Source organism: Carlito syrichta, unplaced genomic scaffold (genome assembly GCF_000164805.1).
Source record: "Carlito syrichta isolate Samal-C Ts95f unplaced genomic scaffold, Tarsius_syrichta-2.0.1 Scaffold316427, whole genome shotgun sequence".
Lineage (NCBI taxonomy): Eukaryota > Metazoa > Chordata > Mammalia > Primates > Tarsiidae > Carlito > Carlito syrichta.
Genome location: NW_007260523.1, coordinates 624,242 through 643,965, shown reverse-complemented (window position 1 = coordinate 643,965; position 19,724 = coordinate 624,242). Strand labels below are relative to the sequence as shown.

Below are 19,724 nucleotides of genomic sequence, written 5' to 3'. Positions count from 1 at the left end.
TGTGCCATTGAAACTTCAAGCCTCAAGTCTATAGGATTTTACTTTCATAAATTAAATATTCTGAATGGAGCCAAGAAGAAGTAGACCATGTGAAGCACTGTGCATTTAGATCTAACAACTTACCTTTGGTCCATGGCTTGAGAAAGAAAGGTGCAATGACAGCGATGCCATCAGCTCCTATTTCTGCTGCATGTTGGGCCTTTGAAGGAAGAAACAAGACCATACTGGAATAAGTGATTTATTACAGTTACCTACAGCTTAGATACTAGGTCAGTGAGAAGTTCTGCAAATATTTCAACTGATGCAGCACTGCAGAGTGGGAAAATTAGTTAAATCTAATGATAAATGTCACTGTCAGGAAAATCCCAGGTTGCAAAGTAGAGATCCCTAGTGAAGGGGAGCTGTGTACTTAATCTTATACTTTATATTATTTGAGTACAAAAAATGTGCTAAGGAGACATAAGCAGTTAATTTTGATAAGTTATAACTATTATTAGAGACACATGCTGTTGTAATTTCTCTTCTGTTCATCCCACTGGATACTATTGTCATCTCTGTCCAATGATATGACAGTCATATTTTAAAATTAGTATTACAGATTGAGAATGCAGTTGAGAAAGACTGAGAAAAAAAGATTGATTTTATGCATCACAGAAGACACTTTGTATCATGCTCCTGGTGTTCTCTCTAATTCCTCCAGGAAAAAATTAACATTTCCTTTCTCTGAGCCCTTATAACATTATGTATCTATTTCTAGAAGAGTAGCCAAACCTACCCCACTGTAAAGCAGTTGTGTATGGTGACGGTCCTCTAACTCAGGGGTCCCCAACCCCTTGTTAGGAACTAGGCCACACAGCAGGAGGTGAGAGGCAGGTGAACCAGCGAGCAAAGCTTCATCTGTATTTACAGCTGCTCCTCATTGCTCGCATTAATGCCTGAGCTCTGCCTCCTGTCAAATCAGGGCCAGCATTAGATTCTCATAGGAGCACAAACCCTAATGGGAAATGTGCATGCCTGATGATCTGAAGTGGAGCTGAGACGGTGATGCTAATGCTGGGGAACGCCTACAAATACAGATTAACATTAGCAGTGAAGTTTGACTGCACAGAGACCATAACGGATTAATTGCTTGCAGATTCATATTAAAACCCTATCAGTGAGTGGCAAGTGAGTTGATGTACTTCAATTGTACAGCTGCATCTGATGGCATAATTATTGTGTAATTGTGTATTATTATTTATAATATATTATTTATATTATATAATTATTACATTACTATACAAATATATATTTCACGAATATTACAATGTAATAATAATAGAAATAAAGTACACAATAAATGTAATGTGCTTGAATCATCCTGAAACCATCCCTGCCTCCCCGGTCTGTGGAAAAATTGTCTTCCATAAAACCGATCCCTAATGCCAGAGGCCAAGGTGGGAGGATAACTTGAGGCCAGGAATTTGAGGCTGCAGTGAGCTTTGATTGTGCCACTGCACTCCAGCCTGGGTGACAGAGTGAGACCCTGTCTATGGGATATAACCCAAAGCTTAATCAGGACACTGAGCATAATTTCATTAACAGAATCTAATGTATTTGACTCATTTGTTTAGGACTCTGTTTAGAAAAAAAGTAGAAGAGTCACCTTAGCTAAAATCAGGGAAAAAGGAAACAACAAGAAAGAGTTGATGGCAGTGTCCATTCATGCATCATACGATGGAGAGTTATGGATATATGTCAATGTTATTGTCTCCTTGGCAAGATTACCCCGTATCAGGAGATTATCCCTACATTAGAGGATTATCTCCACTCCAAGATTACCTACACTATTCTAGTGTACAGTCTAATGAATGATACTGTCTTTCATGTGATTATATGACAATATTTTAAAATTTATATATATATTAGAAGGGAAAGCATTGAAAAAGAAAAAAATATTCCCTACATCATACTACCTTAATTTAAAAACGTTTTGTAGCCAGATGCAGTGGCTCATGTCTGTAATCCCAGCACTTTGGGAGGCAGAAGTGAGAGGATTCTCTGAGTCCAGGGGTTCAAGACCAGCCTGGACAACATGGAGAAACCGCGTCTCTACAATAAATCAAAAAGTTAGCTGGGCGGGGTGGTGTGCACCTGTGGTTCCAGCTACTTGGAAGGCTGAGGCAGAAGCATCACCTGAGCCCAGCAGGTTGAGGATGTGGTGGCCGTGAGTGTGCCACTGCACTCCAGCCTGGGCAACAGAGTGAAACACCTACTCAAAAGAAAAAAAAAGATTTGTAAGAAGAGCAAGTCAAGTATAAAAAGAATAAATGAAGTCCTCAAGTTCTGATTCCAGACTTACTAAGCCTACTAGTAGATCTTCCCTTGTGGCTTGCCTAAGAATACCGAATTGTAATTTTTGCACGTATATATTATATATCCCATTTAAAAATCTTAATAATAGGAAAAACAATCAAGCAAAACTCACCAAGAAGAAGTTGGGCCAGGTCAAGTCATCATAAACTTTAGAGTTAGAATATGTAAGTTCTGGAAACATGATTAATTTACAGCAGTCCAGAATACACTGTTTATTCTAATAAACAATGCCAAACACCTTTGTGTTTTCTTTTCTTAACCAATTCCCCCAGGCCTAAAAACCACCAGTCACCCGCTTTTCTGCAGCAACTTTAACTCCTTCCCTTTCATTTGCTCCACCTAACCTGCTAATCCCTAACCCTAGAGCAATCTAATTGTCTATATTCTTGTTCCTATGTTCTGGCTAAAGAGTATACCTAGAAAAAAATGTCCACACCTGTGTAGAATGATGGTGTGACAAATTTATGACTTACAACTGTAGTTGGCTGTCAGCACCACTGGGCAATCCTTTTGTTTCAGCTCTCTCCCTCTCTCTAAGGTAGCCAGTTCACAACACTTGCCACTCTTCAAGCGTTCACCTTATCTTTTTTCTCTCTTGTGTCCAGCAGATGGCAGCGCTTTCTACTTCTCAAAGAAAACTGCAGTTGGCAAAAATTCTGCTTCTTACCGGCAAACACAGCTACAATTATACCCTCCCTTACTCTCCCTTACTACCCTATGGTAGTCATCACCTTCTCTTTATGGCTCAGTTTCTGCTTCCAAGCAGCGAGTCCCTAAGGTCCTCCAACTCATCTTTCCAGGCACAGCATCCACCACATAGCAAATATAGTGTTGATTTTCACATCAGCATAAAAATTGAGGCCCCTTGAGTGGTCTCTCTTGGACAGAGCTGTATACATACCAGTTCCTGTGACTCCTTCAAGCTCAGTGCTCCTACGTGAATCACCACCTGATCCAGCCTACAAAAAAGAAAACACTGCCACCTCACTTGAAGCTTAGAAATGCACAGAAGGGCTGCACTATTGTGGTCTGTGCTGGTTTTAGCACTTAGCTACTGCCTTATTCATCTCAATTTTGAGACTGTAAAATTCTACAGTGGTCTATTTAAAATTAATCTAATTAAGATAACTTATGTTGGTTTTTTGTTGTTGTTATTGTTTGATTTGAGGTCTCACTCTGTCACCCAGGCTAGGTGATCATGTCTCACCGCAGCCTAGACCTTCTGGGCTCACGCAATTCTTCTACCTCGGCCTCCTGAGTAGTTGGGACTATAGGCATGTGCCACCATGCTCGGCTAATTTTTGTGATTTTTTTTTTTTTGTGATAGATACGAGGTCTCAATATGTAGCCAGGATGGTCGTGAACTCCCATGATCCTCCCCTCCCTCCTTGCCCTCCCAAAGTGCTGGGATTACAGTGTGAGCTACTGCACTCAGCCAATGGTGATCCTTTTAGTGTAGGTCAGTGATATCAAAGTCTAGTCATTTTTTTTTGGTTTTTTTGTTTTTTTGTTTTTTGTTTTTTGCTTTTTAAATTGCCTTATTAACTTTATAATATGTAGTAAGCATCTTTCCGTGCAAGTTGATGAAACTCCCCTGCTGACAGAAAAACTTACAGACTAGGTTAAAATGAAATCACCAGAAAGAACACCAAAAAGTTTACACTAAAATGCAAGTTTGTAAATCAGGGGGTTTATGCTTGTTAACCTTTAAGATTCAAGGCATAAGGCAAAACATCTGGATGATCATGGTGAGGAGGATCGCCTATAAGAATGTGCAGACTGTACCTCAACTGAAGCTTCCTAATTTTCCTCCTTAGCTCTCTCATCTCCTCCATGAACCGTTCCATATCATCTGCATCTCCATCTATCATATCTATGTTATTGATAAGCCTATCGGGCATATCATCTTCAAAATTCTGGGCAGGTGGAGCCCAGCCCCCTCTAATATTTACTCCAGGCTCCTGGCCTTCACTACTTCCTAAAGGGCGGGCTGCTTCTTCATTCTGCACTGGGTCCTGCTCCCCAACTTTGTTTTCCTGGGGGACATTTTCTATATTGAGTTAGTTGGTGTTTCTTCTTCCTGAAGGAATCAGAAGCAGTTTTTCTTTCTTAGCCTGGAAATCTGCTGCACCAATGCACGTAAAGACCTGCCACGGATCCGGGTCAGCTTCTACCACTTTCCTTCTTTCCTGTGCAGCTGGCTTGCAAGGCTTCAGAGCAGTAGCGAGCCGCTGCATCGTCACCAGCCACTACCAGACCGCAATTAGAGGAGAGACTAATCCACGCATAGGCTCTGGTCTCAGAGAGGCTACGTCACTGTTTTTTGGTTTTTTTTAAGTGGGAGTCTCACTCTGTCACCCAGGCTGGAGGGCAGTGGCATGCTCCCGGCCACCGCAGCCACAACCTGCTGGGCTCCTGCAATCCTTCCGCCTCAGCCTTCCAAATAGCCGGAACTACAGGCATGTGCTACCATGCCCGGCTATAGTCATGTTTTCAAGAGGTTGGTTGTTATTTGAAAGCACTTAGGATGATTGTAATTTCACAGCAGAGATGATTCAACCCTAAAGAAGTCTTTAAAGGCAAAGTTAGGCAAATTGCATTCCATTTCATATTACTGTAGGAATACAACCATTCCTGCAATGACTTAGAGCTGGTGGGAAGGTGGTATGTTCATGTAGTGTCATGGAGCCTTCATACTACCAGCAACAGAAATATATGCTGACTACCAGCAACAGAAATAACTGTTGACCATGTACAGAAATGAAATTCATCTCTCACAAAGTTAGAGGCAGAGGATCCCGGAGGTAATTTAGTCCAAGCCCATTATCTTACAAGTGAGTAAACTGGGGTCTGTAGAAATTAGCCTTGCATACATGCTTACATAAACATACCTATAAATGGTCATGAAAGATATGAAATTTAAAAATCAATTCAAATGGAAATATATATTATATATATATTTATTTTAAAGGTGTGGGGTACAATTCAGGATTAGGTACACAAGTGGACATCATACAGGTAAAGTTTGGGCCTCCTTTTGGTTCCCACTTTGCCTGGTTTGAGGTCAGGTACCCTTATTGATGTTATGTGCCTCCCCATCCTGCAAATGGAAATATGTTATCCAGTTTAGTAATGTTTAGAGTCAGTGATTTATGTCACATATTACATATAGTTTTTGTAAATAAATGATATTGCATATATTTACATAACAGTACTTGGCATATATCTGACACTGGCTAATACTTATTGATGTAGATAAATAAAATGTAAATTATAACAAAAAACAACATGCTAATGATGAATCAAGCACTAAGAAAAAAACCTGACTGGGAGGTGGTACACCTAGCTGTTAAGAGATTATATCCCAGGGAGTCCTGAGTTTGAATCCTGACTCTGTTACTAACTAGCTGTGAACCTCTCAGTAAGACACTTAGCCCCAATATGCCTCAATCTCCTGGAATAATTCAGGTAATAATTGTACCTGCTTCATGGGGATGTTGTAAACATTATGTGAGTTCATACATGCAAAACATAGCATGATACTTGGCACACAGTAAATGCTTAATAAATATTAGCAGTTACTACTGTTAAGCCTTAAGAATAAAGCTTTAGGCTAGATGCCATGGCTCATGTCTATAATCCCAGCACTTTGGGAGGCTGTGGTGGGAGAATCATTTGAGGCCAGGAAAAAAAATTAGCTGGGCAAGGTGGCTCATGCCTGTAGTGCTAGCTACTTGGGAGGCTGAAGCAAGAGGATCTCTTGAGCCCCGAAGGTGGAGGCTGCAGTGAGCCATGACTACACCATTGCATTCCAGCCAGGGTGATTGTGAAACCTTGTCTGGAAAAAAAAAGCCATATAAAACTATAAAAATATTTAAAAGAATAAGATTGGAATCATTAGTGCTTTAAAAAAATGCCTAGGGAATATAGCTTAAGGTTTAACTAAGCAATAGCACTTAAAAAGCAATATCCATTAATCAATACTTGAGTATGAGTACTTATTTTGATTAAGCATCGTTTTAGTTGCTGCATTTGGTGATGTTGCGTGCATGGAGATAGGTGTAATTCTGAGATATTTTTGGTTGGAGATAAAGACAATGTGGTTCCTCAAAGAGTACAACCAGGAATTAGTCACGTGAGTAATATGAGAAATGAATTCATTGTAAAAGGTGATTTTCTATTTTGTAAGTCCTCAGAACTTGACCAGAAAGGATGTTTATTCTGAGACTCCAATGTTCACCTTTGAGGTTATTCCATGTGTCCCTCTGGAAAGAAGCCACAGTGATACTGGTCTTCTCAGGTGGGATTAATAAAGTGCATCTGTGAATCCAGCCATCCCATTGAATTCTCTGGGGGACGCTGAAGGACACACATGCCATCCTCATGAGATAGAGACACCACAGTCCTGTTTTTGTCCAATCACTAAGTCCCCCAGTGATTCTTGGCTTGCTATGTCTTAGGTAAAATGGGACCTAGCTGGGAGGCGACCGAGTTTGTGTTTTGAAAGGCTAACAGAATACTCCAGAATGGTGGAGGCAGCAGTTTTTTTTGCACGGTCTGCTTAAGCCCTTCACTACCCCTTTCTCCTGGCTTAGGTCAAACCAATCATCCATTTGCTCCTCCTCCTGGGCTGCTGAGCTCAGCTATCACTGTTGGGCTTTAGAGTACAAACTTCCCCGTAAGTTCCCTGGTGAGGAGGAGGTTCCAATATAACTGCTGGTCATCAGAATTCACTCTTCCTTCCCATGCTCTGCAGTGGCTACCCCAGATCTTGACTATTCCTGTCAAGCTCTAAACTCTACACAACTCCTTCTTCTGGGCAGATGTCTTAGATTCTGAGCTACCAAATAAATAAGCTTTCACCACAGATGCCCTTACCCTTCCTGCGTGTGGCTATGTCACCATCTACACTTTCCTCCCAGTTTTTCAGCTGTGTTTGAAAGTTACTCTATTTGGGGTTGCACAGACAGTCCCCAACTTGCAATGGTTTGACTTTGTGATGGTGTGAAAATAACACACATTCAGTACATCCTCTGACTTATGATGGGGTTTCGTCTGGATAAACTCAATGTAAGTTGTAAACCAAATTGATTTATGATGGGTTTATTGGGCCCGAATCATGTTGTGAATGGAGGAGCATCTGTATGAGTACTTCAACCTCCCTCTGAGGCCTTCCATCACAGGTATCAGTTTGCCTCTTTTTTGTGTCTTTACTCTCTTCTCCCATGGCAGTGTCTTTGCATGTTTGCTCAAGACTTCCCCACTTTAAGAAAAAGCAGCTATCCTTCTCTCAGTCTTGCCTCTTCCTTCCTAACCTACTACTCCGTCTCTCCTTCCCATTACCAGAACACTTTTATGGGGATGAGCTGTCCTCCCACTCCCAGTTTCACATGCCTGTTGCCTTCTACAGCTCGCTGTAGGGTGACTTCTCGACAGTCACCCAACTGGCCTCTCTCTCAGTTCACTGGTGACTTCTTACAACATGGCAAACCAAGTGGTCTTCTCAGTCTTTTAACAGCATCTAACAATTGTGACAAGTATTATTACGAGCACATCATCTACTGCAAATAGTTACAATGAATTCTTATGTTGTACTTAGTATCATGTGTCAGGCACAGTTCTAGTCCTCACCACAGCCTTGCAAGATAGGTGCTGTTGTTACTGCTATTTTATGGATGGAGCACAGAGAGGTTAGGTGACATGTCTGAGTTCCCAAAGCTAACAAGAGCCAGAATGGGTTCTCAAACTCAGGTGGTCTAGCCCTACAATCCCTGCCACACCAATGCTCTCTGAAGTCATTTCCCTCTCTGGCTACAGTGACAGGATTCACTCCTCACCTCCCTCTTACCCTTCCAAGGGCTTTCTGTCTCTGCCACCTCCCTATCCCTCATTTCAGGTGCTGTTCCTAATGTTTATCCTTAGCTGTCCTTTTTTGTCACTAAAAGCCCATGGCCTTTTAGTGATTTGGACCCTGGATCTGACAAAATTAACTGAGAGCTGGTGGATCAACAGAAAATGCCTATATGGCTATGCACTCAAACTTGGTACATAATTTCAGGGTCACAGGCTTCATGCTGACAACCTCTGCTCCAGGCTCACTTGGGACTTTGCCCTAATTTTTTACTTCCACCTAAGACACCATCAATCACTCCCTTCTTGCTTATAAATTCATCAGAAGGTTCAGAGTATTAGTTTTCACAATCTGACATCCCCAGTAGATGATCAGCAACCTGAAGGCAGAGCCCTACTTTATATTTCCGGTCCCTAGCACAGTACATAACACAAAACCTTACTTGTCTATTGACAATAAATAGAGCTTGGTTAATTGGATGTGCTTATGGAATAGATACTGTCCTGTCTGTTTTACTACAGCATGAATTGGGTGTTACAACAAAAATATATCACTACATGGAAGTTTAGGGGATACAGGAGGTACCCCAGCAACACAAGAGGAAGCACCATAAAAGAGCACACTGAGACTGGGTGTGATGGCTCATGCCTGCAATCCTAGTACTTTGCGAGGCTGAGGTGGGAGAATTGCTTGAGCTCAGGAGTTTGAGACCAGCCTAGGCAACATAGTGAGGTGCCTCTACAAAAATTTTTTTTTAAAATAGCTGGATATGGTGGAACCTAGTCCCAGCTACTCAGGAGGCTGAGATGGGAGGATTGCTTAAGCCGAGGCGGCTGAGGCTACAGTAAGTCATGATCATGCCACTGTACTCCAGCCTGGATGACAGAGTAAGACCCTGACGCAAAAAAAAAAAAAGCACAATGAGTCAGATGTACGGAGAAGTCCTATAAGGAGTAATGGGCTGATATATACTTCAGGTACTCATCTTAAGAGGGGAAGGGCTGTGAGTTGTTCAGTGGAAGAGCCGGGGGCCTAGCAGGGTCAGTTCTCATCACTTTCTCCTCTTATCCTTCAACTCAAGAACAGATAACCCTGAGGGGACTGGTCCTGTGGATGGATAAGAGGCAGTTTCCGGTCGGAAACTTTGGGAGCCAGGAGGTCCTTGCAGTCTCTTGCTATCTGGCCACCCTCACTGAGGAGTCAGATCCCTGGACCCTGTTCATCTTCCCACCAGCTGAACCAGCCTCCGGCAGGAATGCAGGAAGGCTGTGTCATCTGGGGAGGAAGCTCTCTGAATATAGCTCTTGCCATGAGTGTTTTAATCCTCATACAGCTACTCACTTGTTCTTCCCTCTTGTCACCCACTCCTCCGCGACCAGGCGACGTTCTGAGATGCTGAGGGACAGGCCTTCTCCGGTCGTGCCATTCACTGTTCCAAACAAAGAGTCAGTCAGTGAGACAGATGAGCACCTCTGCTCCTCCAACCCTGAGTCAGGAAGGGCAGGGTCAGAAACCCTGCCTCAGAGGAAGGGACCTGGGGAAATAGTAGACAATGAATTTAGGAAGGGGAAATGCCAGGTTTCCATTTTCACTTTATTTTATTTTTTAAGTCAGGCTGGAGTACAGCAGCATAATCACGGTTCATTGTAGCCTCGGCCTCCTGGGCTCAGGAGATAGATTCTTCTGCCTTAGCCTCCCTAGTAGCTGGGGCAACAGGCATGCACCACCATGCCCAACTCATTTTTTAACTTTTTGTAGAGACAAGGTCTTGCTATGTTGCCCAGGGAGATCTTGAACTTTTGGGCTCAAGCAATCCTCCTGCCTTGGTCTCCCAAAGTGCTGAGATTACAGGTATGAGTCATTGCACCTGGCCCATTTTCATTTTTAAACTTTTTTCTACCTTTACTTTGCAAAAGCAGGTGGAAGGTTAATTGTGACATGTGATTATAAGTCTGCCCTTGCCATCAGAGACAGACATTAAATATGAATGAAGACAGAGATAACTGCCCACATTTTAGGCCAGTCTCCAAACTCAGTTCTATATCTGGACTCGAATGGCATCAAAGTCCAGCACTGGAATGTTAGGAAGGCCACAGTGGGATTTACTCACCCAGGTGCTTTTGTGTACTATGAATCTCAAACTATCTCTGCCTACAGTTTGACATGATGGTAGTGCTCTAGGACAACTCATTTTAAAAATGATATTTCTTAAGTAAGCACAAAGAATATTAATATTTCTTTTTTTTTTGCGTTGGAGTATCACTTTGTCACCCAGGCTGGAGTATAGTGGCACGCTCATAGCCACCGCAGCCTTGACCTGCTGGACTCAGGTCATCCTTCCACCTCAGCCTTTCAAGTAGCTGGAACTACAGGCATGCGCCAACCATGCTTGGCTAATTTTTTTATTTATTGTAGGGATGAGGTATTGCAAAGTTGCCCAGGCTGTTCTCGAACCTGTGGGCTCAGGTAATCCTCTCACCTCAGCCTCCCAAAGTGCTGTGATTTTAGGTGTGAGCCACTGTGCCTGGCCTGGATATTAATATTTCTTATGCCAAGCTTCCTGTGTATTCACTTATTCTCATAACAACCCAGCAAAGTAGAAATTCTTCTTCTCACTGCTAGATGACAATATGAGGTCTGACACACTAAATAATTTAACTGTGAATCCAGAGTTGTGTGATTCCAAAAACCCATCCTCTCTTTTCCTTCTACTACAATCATCTCACAATGGATGACAGGAAGATGTCAGTGGCAACAGGATGTATTACTGGGGTTTCATGCAGATAGCAGCACTCTGAGGCACTGAGCACTGGGTTGGAATAGGGGAGGTCGGGAAGGTGAGGGGGAGTTGGAAAGAGGGTGTTTGTCACTTCTTTGGGGTCTTGACTTCAAGTATGCTCCAGTCATAGGGATGTTTCTGCTTCCTCCCTATACATAGGGGAGTCCTGCAGTGCTTTGAGGATTAAGAATGTCCATTCCCCACCATGGTTCAAGCTGTAGAGGGACACTGAGCAGTTCTAATCAGGTCTTGGTTTTGACTCATGGCCCAGCACATCTTTTCTTTTCTTTTTTCTTTTTTTTGAGACCAGGTCTCACTCTGTCACCCAGGTTGGAGTGCAATGGTACAATCATGGCTCACTATATCCTCAAACTCCTGGGCTCAAGCCATCCTCCTGCCTCAGCCTCCTGAGTAGCTGAGATTATGAGCATGCGCTATCATGCCTGGCTTGTTTGTTTGTTTGTTTGCTTGTAGAGAAAAGGTCTTGCTCTGTTGCCCAGGCTGGTTTCAAACTCCTGGGCACAAGAAATCCTCCAGCCTCAGCCTCCCAAAGTGCTGAGACTATAGATGTGACACCATGTCCTGGCCTGGGACACATTTTTACACAATGTTAAGTGGCTCTGATTATGACCAGGTGTTTCCAGCTCCAGAGGGTCTCCTGTTGGTGGAGAAGTAGCTCAGGCCAAGGTGTAGTGTCCTCAGAATGAAAACTTATCTGAAGATCCAAGAGCCCAGAACACCAAGCAAGGGGCAGCTCAACCACAGGTAAGTATACCTATTAGGCTTAAAATGTTCAAGATCTGATTTATTTTACTTTCACTGTCTCTTAAATAAATGGGGATAACAGCTGGTCCTGTAGTTTGTGTGTCACACTTAGTCTTTCTTCCATTTGCAGTTTGAAGACAGAATGAAGTCCATTCTTTTTTTTTTTTTTTTTTTTAGTCAGTCTTACTCTATCGCCCAGAATGCGGTGGCATGACCATGACTCACCTCAGCCTCAACCTCCTGGGCTCAGGTGATCCTTCTGCCTCAGCCTCCTGACTAACTGGGACTACTAGCAGGTACATGCCACCATGCTCGGCTCATTTTTGTTTTTTATAGTGACAAGGTCACGTTATGTTGCTTAGGCTGGTCTCAAACTTCTGGACTCAAGCAATTCTCCTGTCTTGGTCTCCCAAAGTGCGGGATTACAGACATGAGCAACCAATCACACCCAGCCTGAAGTTCATTCTTAAGAAAAAAGAAGAGAGTTTAATTGTTACTAAGAGAGATTTGGTTGTTACTTCTCCACGATCTAAAAAGTATATCTGAGTCACAGACTTTCACCTGGAGATGGGGGTAAAAACAATACCTTATCTGTTGGCACACCATCAAATGAGATAATCTCTTGAGGTGCTTTGTAGGTCCTAACATGGGGGAGCCTACAGATTCATAAATTTGAGTAGCTTAGCCAGGCTACATCATAACCAGTGACACCATGACTCTGTGACCTGTTGACTGGTAACCAGGTGAGACCTACATTCTAAGGACTGAGCCTGAGACAGGTAGTGACATACCCAAAGGTGACTTACCAAAAATGTTCTTCACGCCCTGCTCTTTCACAAGGTAATCCACGTACTGACCAATTACTGAAAAGTTGATTTCTCTGAAAGACATGGGAAAAATGGGGAAAAATGCATTTTTTGGTTATTATTCAGCCAATGCTCAGGTCTATAAACTGATCTCTTGTTAGTAAAAATTCATTTAGTTTGTGAAATTCTCAGCCTGCTCTAAATAATGCCTAGGTTGTTTTTGTTTTTCTGAATCTGGTGATTTCTTCACTCAGCCATGTGTGCCCCATTTACAATGAGCAAAACACTATTAGTGAGCAACAGAAGCTTTACATTTAAATCTTGTCACAAGTAATACTTAAAAAGAAGTTATCTAACTATATTTTGCCCTTTTTTGGAAAGTGACAGTTGGGGGCAGAGTTAAATGAGACCTTAACACTTTCCACTTGGCAAGAAACAGCCATTTCCTGGGCTTACAAGATAGGAGAATTCAATTTTAATGTAAGAATTTTAGCACTTACTATTAGTGACAACAAGTGAATACTTAAACCCATTTGAACAGGATTAACAATTGGAAAGGAACTTTTTGTCACTTTGCCTCTCAAAAGGGGAACAGTAGCACTGGCATTTGGAAGAGTTTGTCAGAAACACAGAATCCCAAACCACACTCAGTCCTACCCAGTCAGAATTTGAATTTTAACAAGATCCCCATGTGATCTGTACGCACGTTGCAGTTTAAGGTGCACTGACCTTGTAAGGATGGGATGCTCTTTTCTTCACATTATATTGATTTTAAAATCTGGAAACGGACTCAAAGATCGCATTAAGTGATCTGTACTCAATCCAAATGCAGGTGGGGAGGATGGGCGATGGAGAGTGAAACCCAAAGAAAACTGCAAGTCTGGGTGCAGTGTTGCAGAACTCATGGTTACATTGCCAAGAACACCAAGTGCTAGCTGGCTGCCTTTTGCACTTTTGTCAGTGGGGCCAGAGAATCCTAATTTAATGTTAACCTTATTAACATTCTTGTCATCTCTATTATATTCCTTAGACAACAATAACAAAAATTAAAATAAATAAAATGTCTAGGAAACAAAGACTTCAAAGGGCATTTGTCAAAAGTAGGAACAATAAGAGACGGAATAGAAAGCAGTTGACTCGGAGATGAAAGGGAAAGATACTACTAATAAATGCAAAGAACACACAGGCAATCACAGCCCACAGCCAGCTCGGAGAAAAGACAGCTAGGGGATCTGAGTCTGCCTCTTGGGAAAAGGTGTGTTTTAATGTAGTTATAAGGCCTCCACCAGGAGCAAACACCCTCCATTGTGGCCCCTGACCCCAGATCCTAACACTGCTGGTCTGTGCCTGGCACACTGTGGGTGCTCAGCAAACGCTGGGAAAAGGAGTGAGGATGTGGGAACTTACAGTAATGATGAAATCACCATGGGTTCTGCCTTTTCCAAAACATGCATGTTTTGAAATCTCACAATGACATGGAGTAAAGGAGAAGGACTATATAATCAAAATAGAGGAAAATAGGATGAAGGCTAAGACTAAGTAAAAAATGAAGCAGATAAGAGGTTCAAAAGAGGAACTGATAGAATACAACCAGAAAGACTGGCAGGGGAGTCCAGGAACCGGACCCGGAAGAATAAATCATTCAAACCCCTTGGACATTCCTTCTCTCCCGCATTCCTGAAATGCCTTTGTCTGGCCCTATCCTGCTATCCTCCTCTTTCTAGGGAGCTGACTGCACTCACAGGCAGATGTAGGCCCGTATGCCTGCACACTGTTTTATGTCCTCTGTGGGTGATGCTTCCACTGACACTCACCCCCTTCCCCTGTCACATTCCCTCAGGCCTTGTAGGGCAACAGGCTACTTGTCTGCCGATTTCACTCAGGTTAGGGGCACTAATGGGTGATGCATTTTCTGTCTCTTTAAGAAAGGAGAAAGCAATTTGTTGCTTCTTGTAAAATTCCCCTTCCATACAGGAATCCTAATATTCTCATGGAAAAATTTTGGGGGCAGTGGTAGTCACCCAGAAAATATACTCAGAGATGGCCTTTCTAAACTACTAGAGGTTGAAAGAGGGTGACCTCTAAATGTTTGTTTGGCTTTTACAATATTAAATTTTATTTTCTGGCTAAATGTGGTAGCTGTCACCTATAATCCTAGCACTTTGGGAGGCCAAGGCAGGAGGATTGCTTCAGGCCAAGAATTCAAGACCAGCCTGGGCAACATGATAAGAACTCGTCAAAAATTTTAAAAAATTGCCAGGTGTGGTGGCATACTTCTGTAGTCTTAGCTACTAGGGAGGCTAAGGTAAGAGGATCACTTGAGCCCCAGAGTTTGAGGCTGGAATGAGCCATGATCACACCATTGCACTCTAGCCTGAGTAACAGAGTGAGACCCTGCCTCTAATTTTTAAAAGTAAAAATTCCTGTTTAAAAAATGACTATTTGAAAAGCCAAATACCTAACAATGCCAGGGCTGCATTTCCACACAGCTGGAAGGAGCAGCGGTGGCCCCTCCAGAGGCCCAGAAGCTCCACAGGCCTCTCAGGCATCGCAGATCCCTGCCTGACTCTGCAGCCTGTGGCTGGGATGCTTGACAGCTCCATTCACAGGTGGGCCAGGTGAAATTGCCATGCTTGTTACAGAGGCCCCTAAAATGGCAGGGTTAAGGTGGCAACTGGATAAAATTCTCCTTGGGGACTTTGTTCCTATCCCTGTCTGCCCACCCTACTCTATGTCCCCATGATATCCAGGTCTGTTTTCATTGCTGGAAGCCATTATTAGACATTGATTATCAGGAAGTCAGTAAAGAATGGAAACAATGAGATTGGGCTATTCTCCACAGGCCTATGGAGCTTGGGCTAACACCAGTGAGAAATGACACAGTCAGTTCCCCTGAAAAGGCTGCATTGCATCTTCTCCCAAGAGACCCAGAACACATCTAACAACTGGCCACCTCAGGAGAGAGTGGTCTAGAACCAAATTCCATGCTTGCTGTCATTATTCTCATATTTAACCCCAGTTTAATGTCTTAATTTCAACTCCCATGGGTTCAGTTCAGATTCTTTTCTTTTAGGTTCATGTGCTTTTTTTAAAAAAGAGACAGGGGTTTTGCTATGTTTCCCAGACTGGCCTCAAATCTCTGGAGATGAGTTTGATATTTTTCTGTTCACATATCCACAGTGTTCTCACTTACAAGTGGAGCTACACTGCAAAGTATAGAGAATGGTACAATGGACACTGGAGACTCAGAAGGAGGAGGGTAGGAAGGGGGAAAGGGATGAATAATCACCTATAAGATACAGTGTGCACAGGTGGGGGTGGTGGGTGCACTTAAAGCCCAGACTTCTTCACCACCATACAATCTATCCATGTAACCAAAAACAACCTGTATCACCTAACAGTATTGAAGTCAATTTTTAAAAAACGCGGGATCTAGTTCAGTGGTGTGGGAGGGCCTGAGATTCTGCATTTCTACCCAGTTCTCATGTGATGTTGGAGCAACTGGTCCATAGACCAAACAATGAGTAACAAGGCTGAGAAAAAAGGAAGTCAACAGAGATTCTAAAAAAGAGACTGACACGATGAGTTACAGGCATTTTATACATTCTTATTTAATGGTGATCACCACGATATTCTTAATGACATAACACCAGAGGCCTTAGAGACAATGTGATTGAATGCCCTTTCTTTATGGAATATGAAAGAGAGCTCTTAAAAGGTGACATGACTTTCTCTGGGTCAGACAGCTAGTTGGTGGCAAAACTGGAGGTCAAGGAGACACAGATTTTAAGACCACTTAACCATGTTCTATCTGTCAACATCCCTACTCTGGGACATCAATTTATATTTAGAGAGCTGTATTGTTAGTGAGTTTCATTGGAATTAAGAAGAAAAAAGGGCCGGGCTTGGTGGCTCAGCCTGTAATCCCAGTGCTTTGGGAGGCCGAGGTGAGTGGGTTGCCTGAGCCTGCGGGTTCGAGACGTGCCTGGGCAACTTGGCAAGACCTCATCTCTACAATAAATAAAAAATTAGCCAGGCGTGGTAGCGCACGCCTGTAGTTCCAGCTACTTGGAAACCTTAGGTGGAAAGGATCGCTGGAGCCCAGCAGGTTGAGGCTACAGTGGCCAGGAGCAGCCATTGCACTCCAGTCTGGGTGACAGAGTGAGACTCCAACTCAAAAAAATAAAACAAAAAGAAGAAAAAGAAGAAAGATGTTCAGCCATTCAGAATTGTGGAGGCTTTGGAATACTGTATAAGCCAGGTTAGGGAAACTCCCACAATGGCAGGTCACCTGGCAATATTTCCAGGTATTAGATTCTGTGTGTCCCTTCCTTCCATGTTGTCTCTTAGAAACATACCAGAAGGGGAGATTCCTTTGTAGATAAGTAGGTTAATGCCTATCTGCTCTTGGTGGGTATTCTAAAACTGTTTTGTGCCTACAGGAATGCTTGAGGCTGTTTGTGGTATCTTACGCCTGTAATCTCAGCAATTTGGGAGGCTGAGGCAGGAGGACTGCTTGAGCCCAGGAGTTCGAGACCAGCCTGGGCAACATAGTGAGACCGCATCTCTACAAAAAATTGCCAGGCATGGTGGATGTGCCTATAGTTCCAGCTAAGTGGGAGGCAGGAAGAATGCCCAAGTCCAGGAGGTTGAGGCTGCAGTGAAGTGTGATGATAGTGCTATACACCCCAGCCTGGTCAAGAGATGGAGATCTCGCTTCAAAAAAAAAAAGTGTTTGATGAAGCAGGTGATGGGAGAAAAGGAAACTAACACAGCCGACATGCCTACTATGTGCTACACACTGACAAGTATTTAATCTAATCTTAATTCTTACAAGGCCTCTACAAAGGATGCATTCTTATTTCAATTTCATACTGGAAAATGGGATTCCTAGAAGAGGAAAGTGGGAGTGATAAAAAAGTAAAGTGAAAGAGTGATTAAAAGAGAAAAAAAAAAAAAGTAGGGAGGGAGGTATTTGGGAAATGGAAAAAAAAAAAAAAAATCCAGAAAAGCTGAGTCTTTCTAGTTATCTTTAATACATAGGGCTTGGTCTGCCCGAAAAACAGAACAAGGAGGGAGAACACATTGACACTCTCAGTGGGTCCCAGATGAACAAACAAGATGGTTAAAAGGGGTCTTATTAAAAGGTTAAAGTAGCATGGACTGGATAGAGCTTACAGCCAGGACCTCACTCTGCAACAGGAAGTAAATCCTGCCTACTCAAGCAATCACATGTCTTGTTTTATCTGCTAACAAGTGGCTGTAGATTGAGAAATAGCTGATTTCAGTCTTCCTTCACACATGGGGAAAGGGAGAAGTCACAGGAAAATAATTGTTATTAACTAGCTGGGTAATGGAAATGTCACCTCAGCAAGAATCTTATTTAGACCTAGTAAGGATGTGCTTTTTCATTAATCTTAGAAGCTGGAAGTCTTGGACTCTAATGGTCTAAGGGAGGACTGTGATGTGGCCAACTGCGAATGAGAATACTAAAAGTCCTGAGAAAAATCTCATCTACTTTAAAGGGTTAGGGTTAAGGTTTACAAATTCAGCTACAGATGACCAAAAAGAAAGGCCTTTTTTAAAGGTACCCTAAATATCTATCTTCCTTTTGTCTCTGTCTTATGGCACAATAGTAGTTCCAGCTTTTTAACCTAAGGGCATAATGACCCTGTGCTAAGCACAGTTGTTTGAATTTTCTCCTTGAACATTCATAATTCATGATGTGGGTATGATTTTATTATTTTTTATTATTTTATTTTACAGAGAAAGAAAGGAGAAACTTAAAAAAACCCAGCGCTCAAACTGTTTTGCCAGTCTGACTCCTCCTCAAAAACACATAGATGCCAGAGGTGGACCCTTTGGTTACGGTCAATGTTCAAGGAGAAGTTATATAAGTGCATGGTCCCTCCTAGTGTATGACCATTATCTGATCATGTGAGCAGAGGGACTGCCATAAGATTCATCTGGAAGTCAAAATACTTGCCTGTATAATGATTATTCAACAATCATGTTGTTACGGCTCTTCCTCAAGTCTAAGACTTAATCAATTGTTGACATGAGGCTGTAAAAATGAAAAAGGGGTCCATCTTGCAGATACTACCCCTGCCACCCCTACTTTCCTCAAGTAGAGCATTTTCATCAAGTCTACAAACAACCTAGGGTGGAATCGTGCAGGCATCTAGAGACAAGATCCTGAGAGGGGCCAGGGCAGTCCTTGACCTCAAGTCATGCTAAAATAGGATTTTTCTCATCCAATTCTACTAGCCTATTTGGTAAGGCCAAGGCTGTGGTGAAATCCAAGGAGAATTTGCTTTGTGGAACTACAGGCACTGGGAGAAGGGCAAGCCTTCATTTCTCACCTCCCTTTCACCTCCTTTCAGTACTCCTTTTCAGATAGTACTTCTCTGATATGAGGGTAAGAGACAGTACAGACGGATGACTTACAGAAGCTGCCTTTTCGTGACAGAGATCACAGAGACGCAGGGTCTTACATAATCCTTATTATAGAGAATGTCTGTCCTTTTTGGTTGAATGAGAACAGACCCCTTTATGGCCCCAAATGATAGTTACCCATTCTCAGTCATTGGTGTGATTGTTGCAGCAACAAGACCCTGAAGTTTCTTCTGTGGGGAGGCCATTGGACTGCTGTCGAGTCTGGAAAACATACAATATAATTTCTCTCTTTCTTAAAGGGATGTCAATTAATGATAAAACTCCTGGGCAAAGTCCGTTCCTAGTTTAGAAGCATAAAACGTTCTTACGAGTATACAAATACACAGAGCAAGTGAAAGAAGGTAAAACTTTAGAGCCGAATTCTATTGGGGAGAAAACTTTAAGACAGGAGAGGGTTGACCTGATAAAATACAATGTGGCCTCTTATTCTCCTATGTAGATGATGGAGACAATTTGAAATCTCAAAGGTAGGGGCAAACAATGGCAGACTCCAGAAGGAGTTTGAACCAACTCAGGTAAGTGAAAGAAAAGAATCACAGTTGTCCCTCTGTATATGCAGGGATTCCTTCCAGGACCCCATGTATACCAAAACCCACGCATACACAAGTTACACACTTGGCCCCCACCTCTGATATGCGTGTGCATATCCCATAAATACTATATTTTTTCATCCTCATTTGGCTGGAAAAAAGCAAGTGGATTCATGCAGTTC

At 42.6% G+C, this 19,724-nt stretch overlaps 1 protein-coding gene and 1 pseudogene across 4 annotated transcripts in view; both read right to left on the bottom strand.

Moving 5' to 3' along the window:
- The window catches only part of NPL (N-acetylneuraminate pyruvate lyase), a 35,106-nt gene extending 15,899 nt beyond the window's left edge, over positions 1-19,207 (bottom strand). For all 4 annotated transcript variants that reach the window (XM_008074410.2, XM_008074411.2, XM_008074409.2 and 1 more), the window contains exons 1-5: positions 19,130-19,207; positions 12,557-12,630; positions 9,548-9,635; positions 3,257-3,314; positions 124-199 (exon numbers count right to left, since the gene is read on the bottom strand). In XM_008074410.2, coding sequence (XP_008072601.1) covers positions 124-199; positions 3,257-3,314; positions 9,548-9,635; positions 12,557-12,630; positions 19,130-19,197 — 364 coding nt within the window. In that variant the 5' untranslated portion in view covers positions 19,198-19,207. The remainder of the gene's footprint in view (positions 1-123; positions 200-3,256; positions 3,315-9,547; positions 9,636-12,556; positions 12,631-19,129) is intronic.
- LOC103276976 lies at positions 3,868-4,592 on the bottom strand (annotated as a pseudogene).
- Positions 19,208-19,724: the final 517 nt, after the last annotated feature.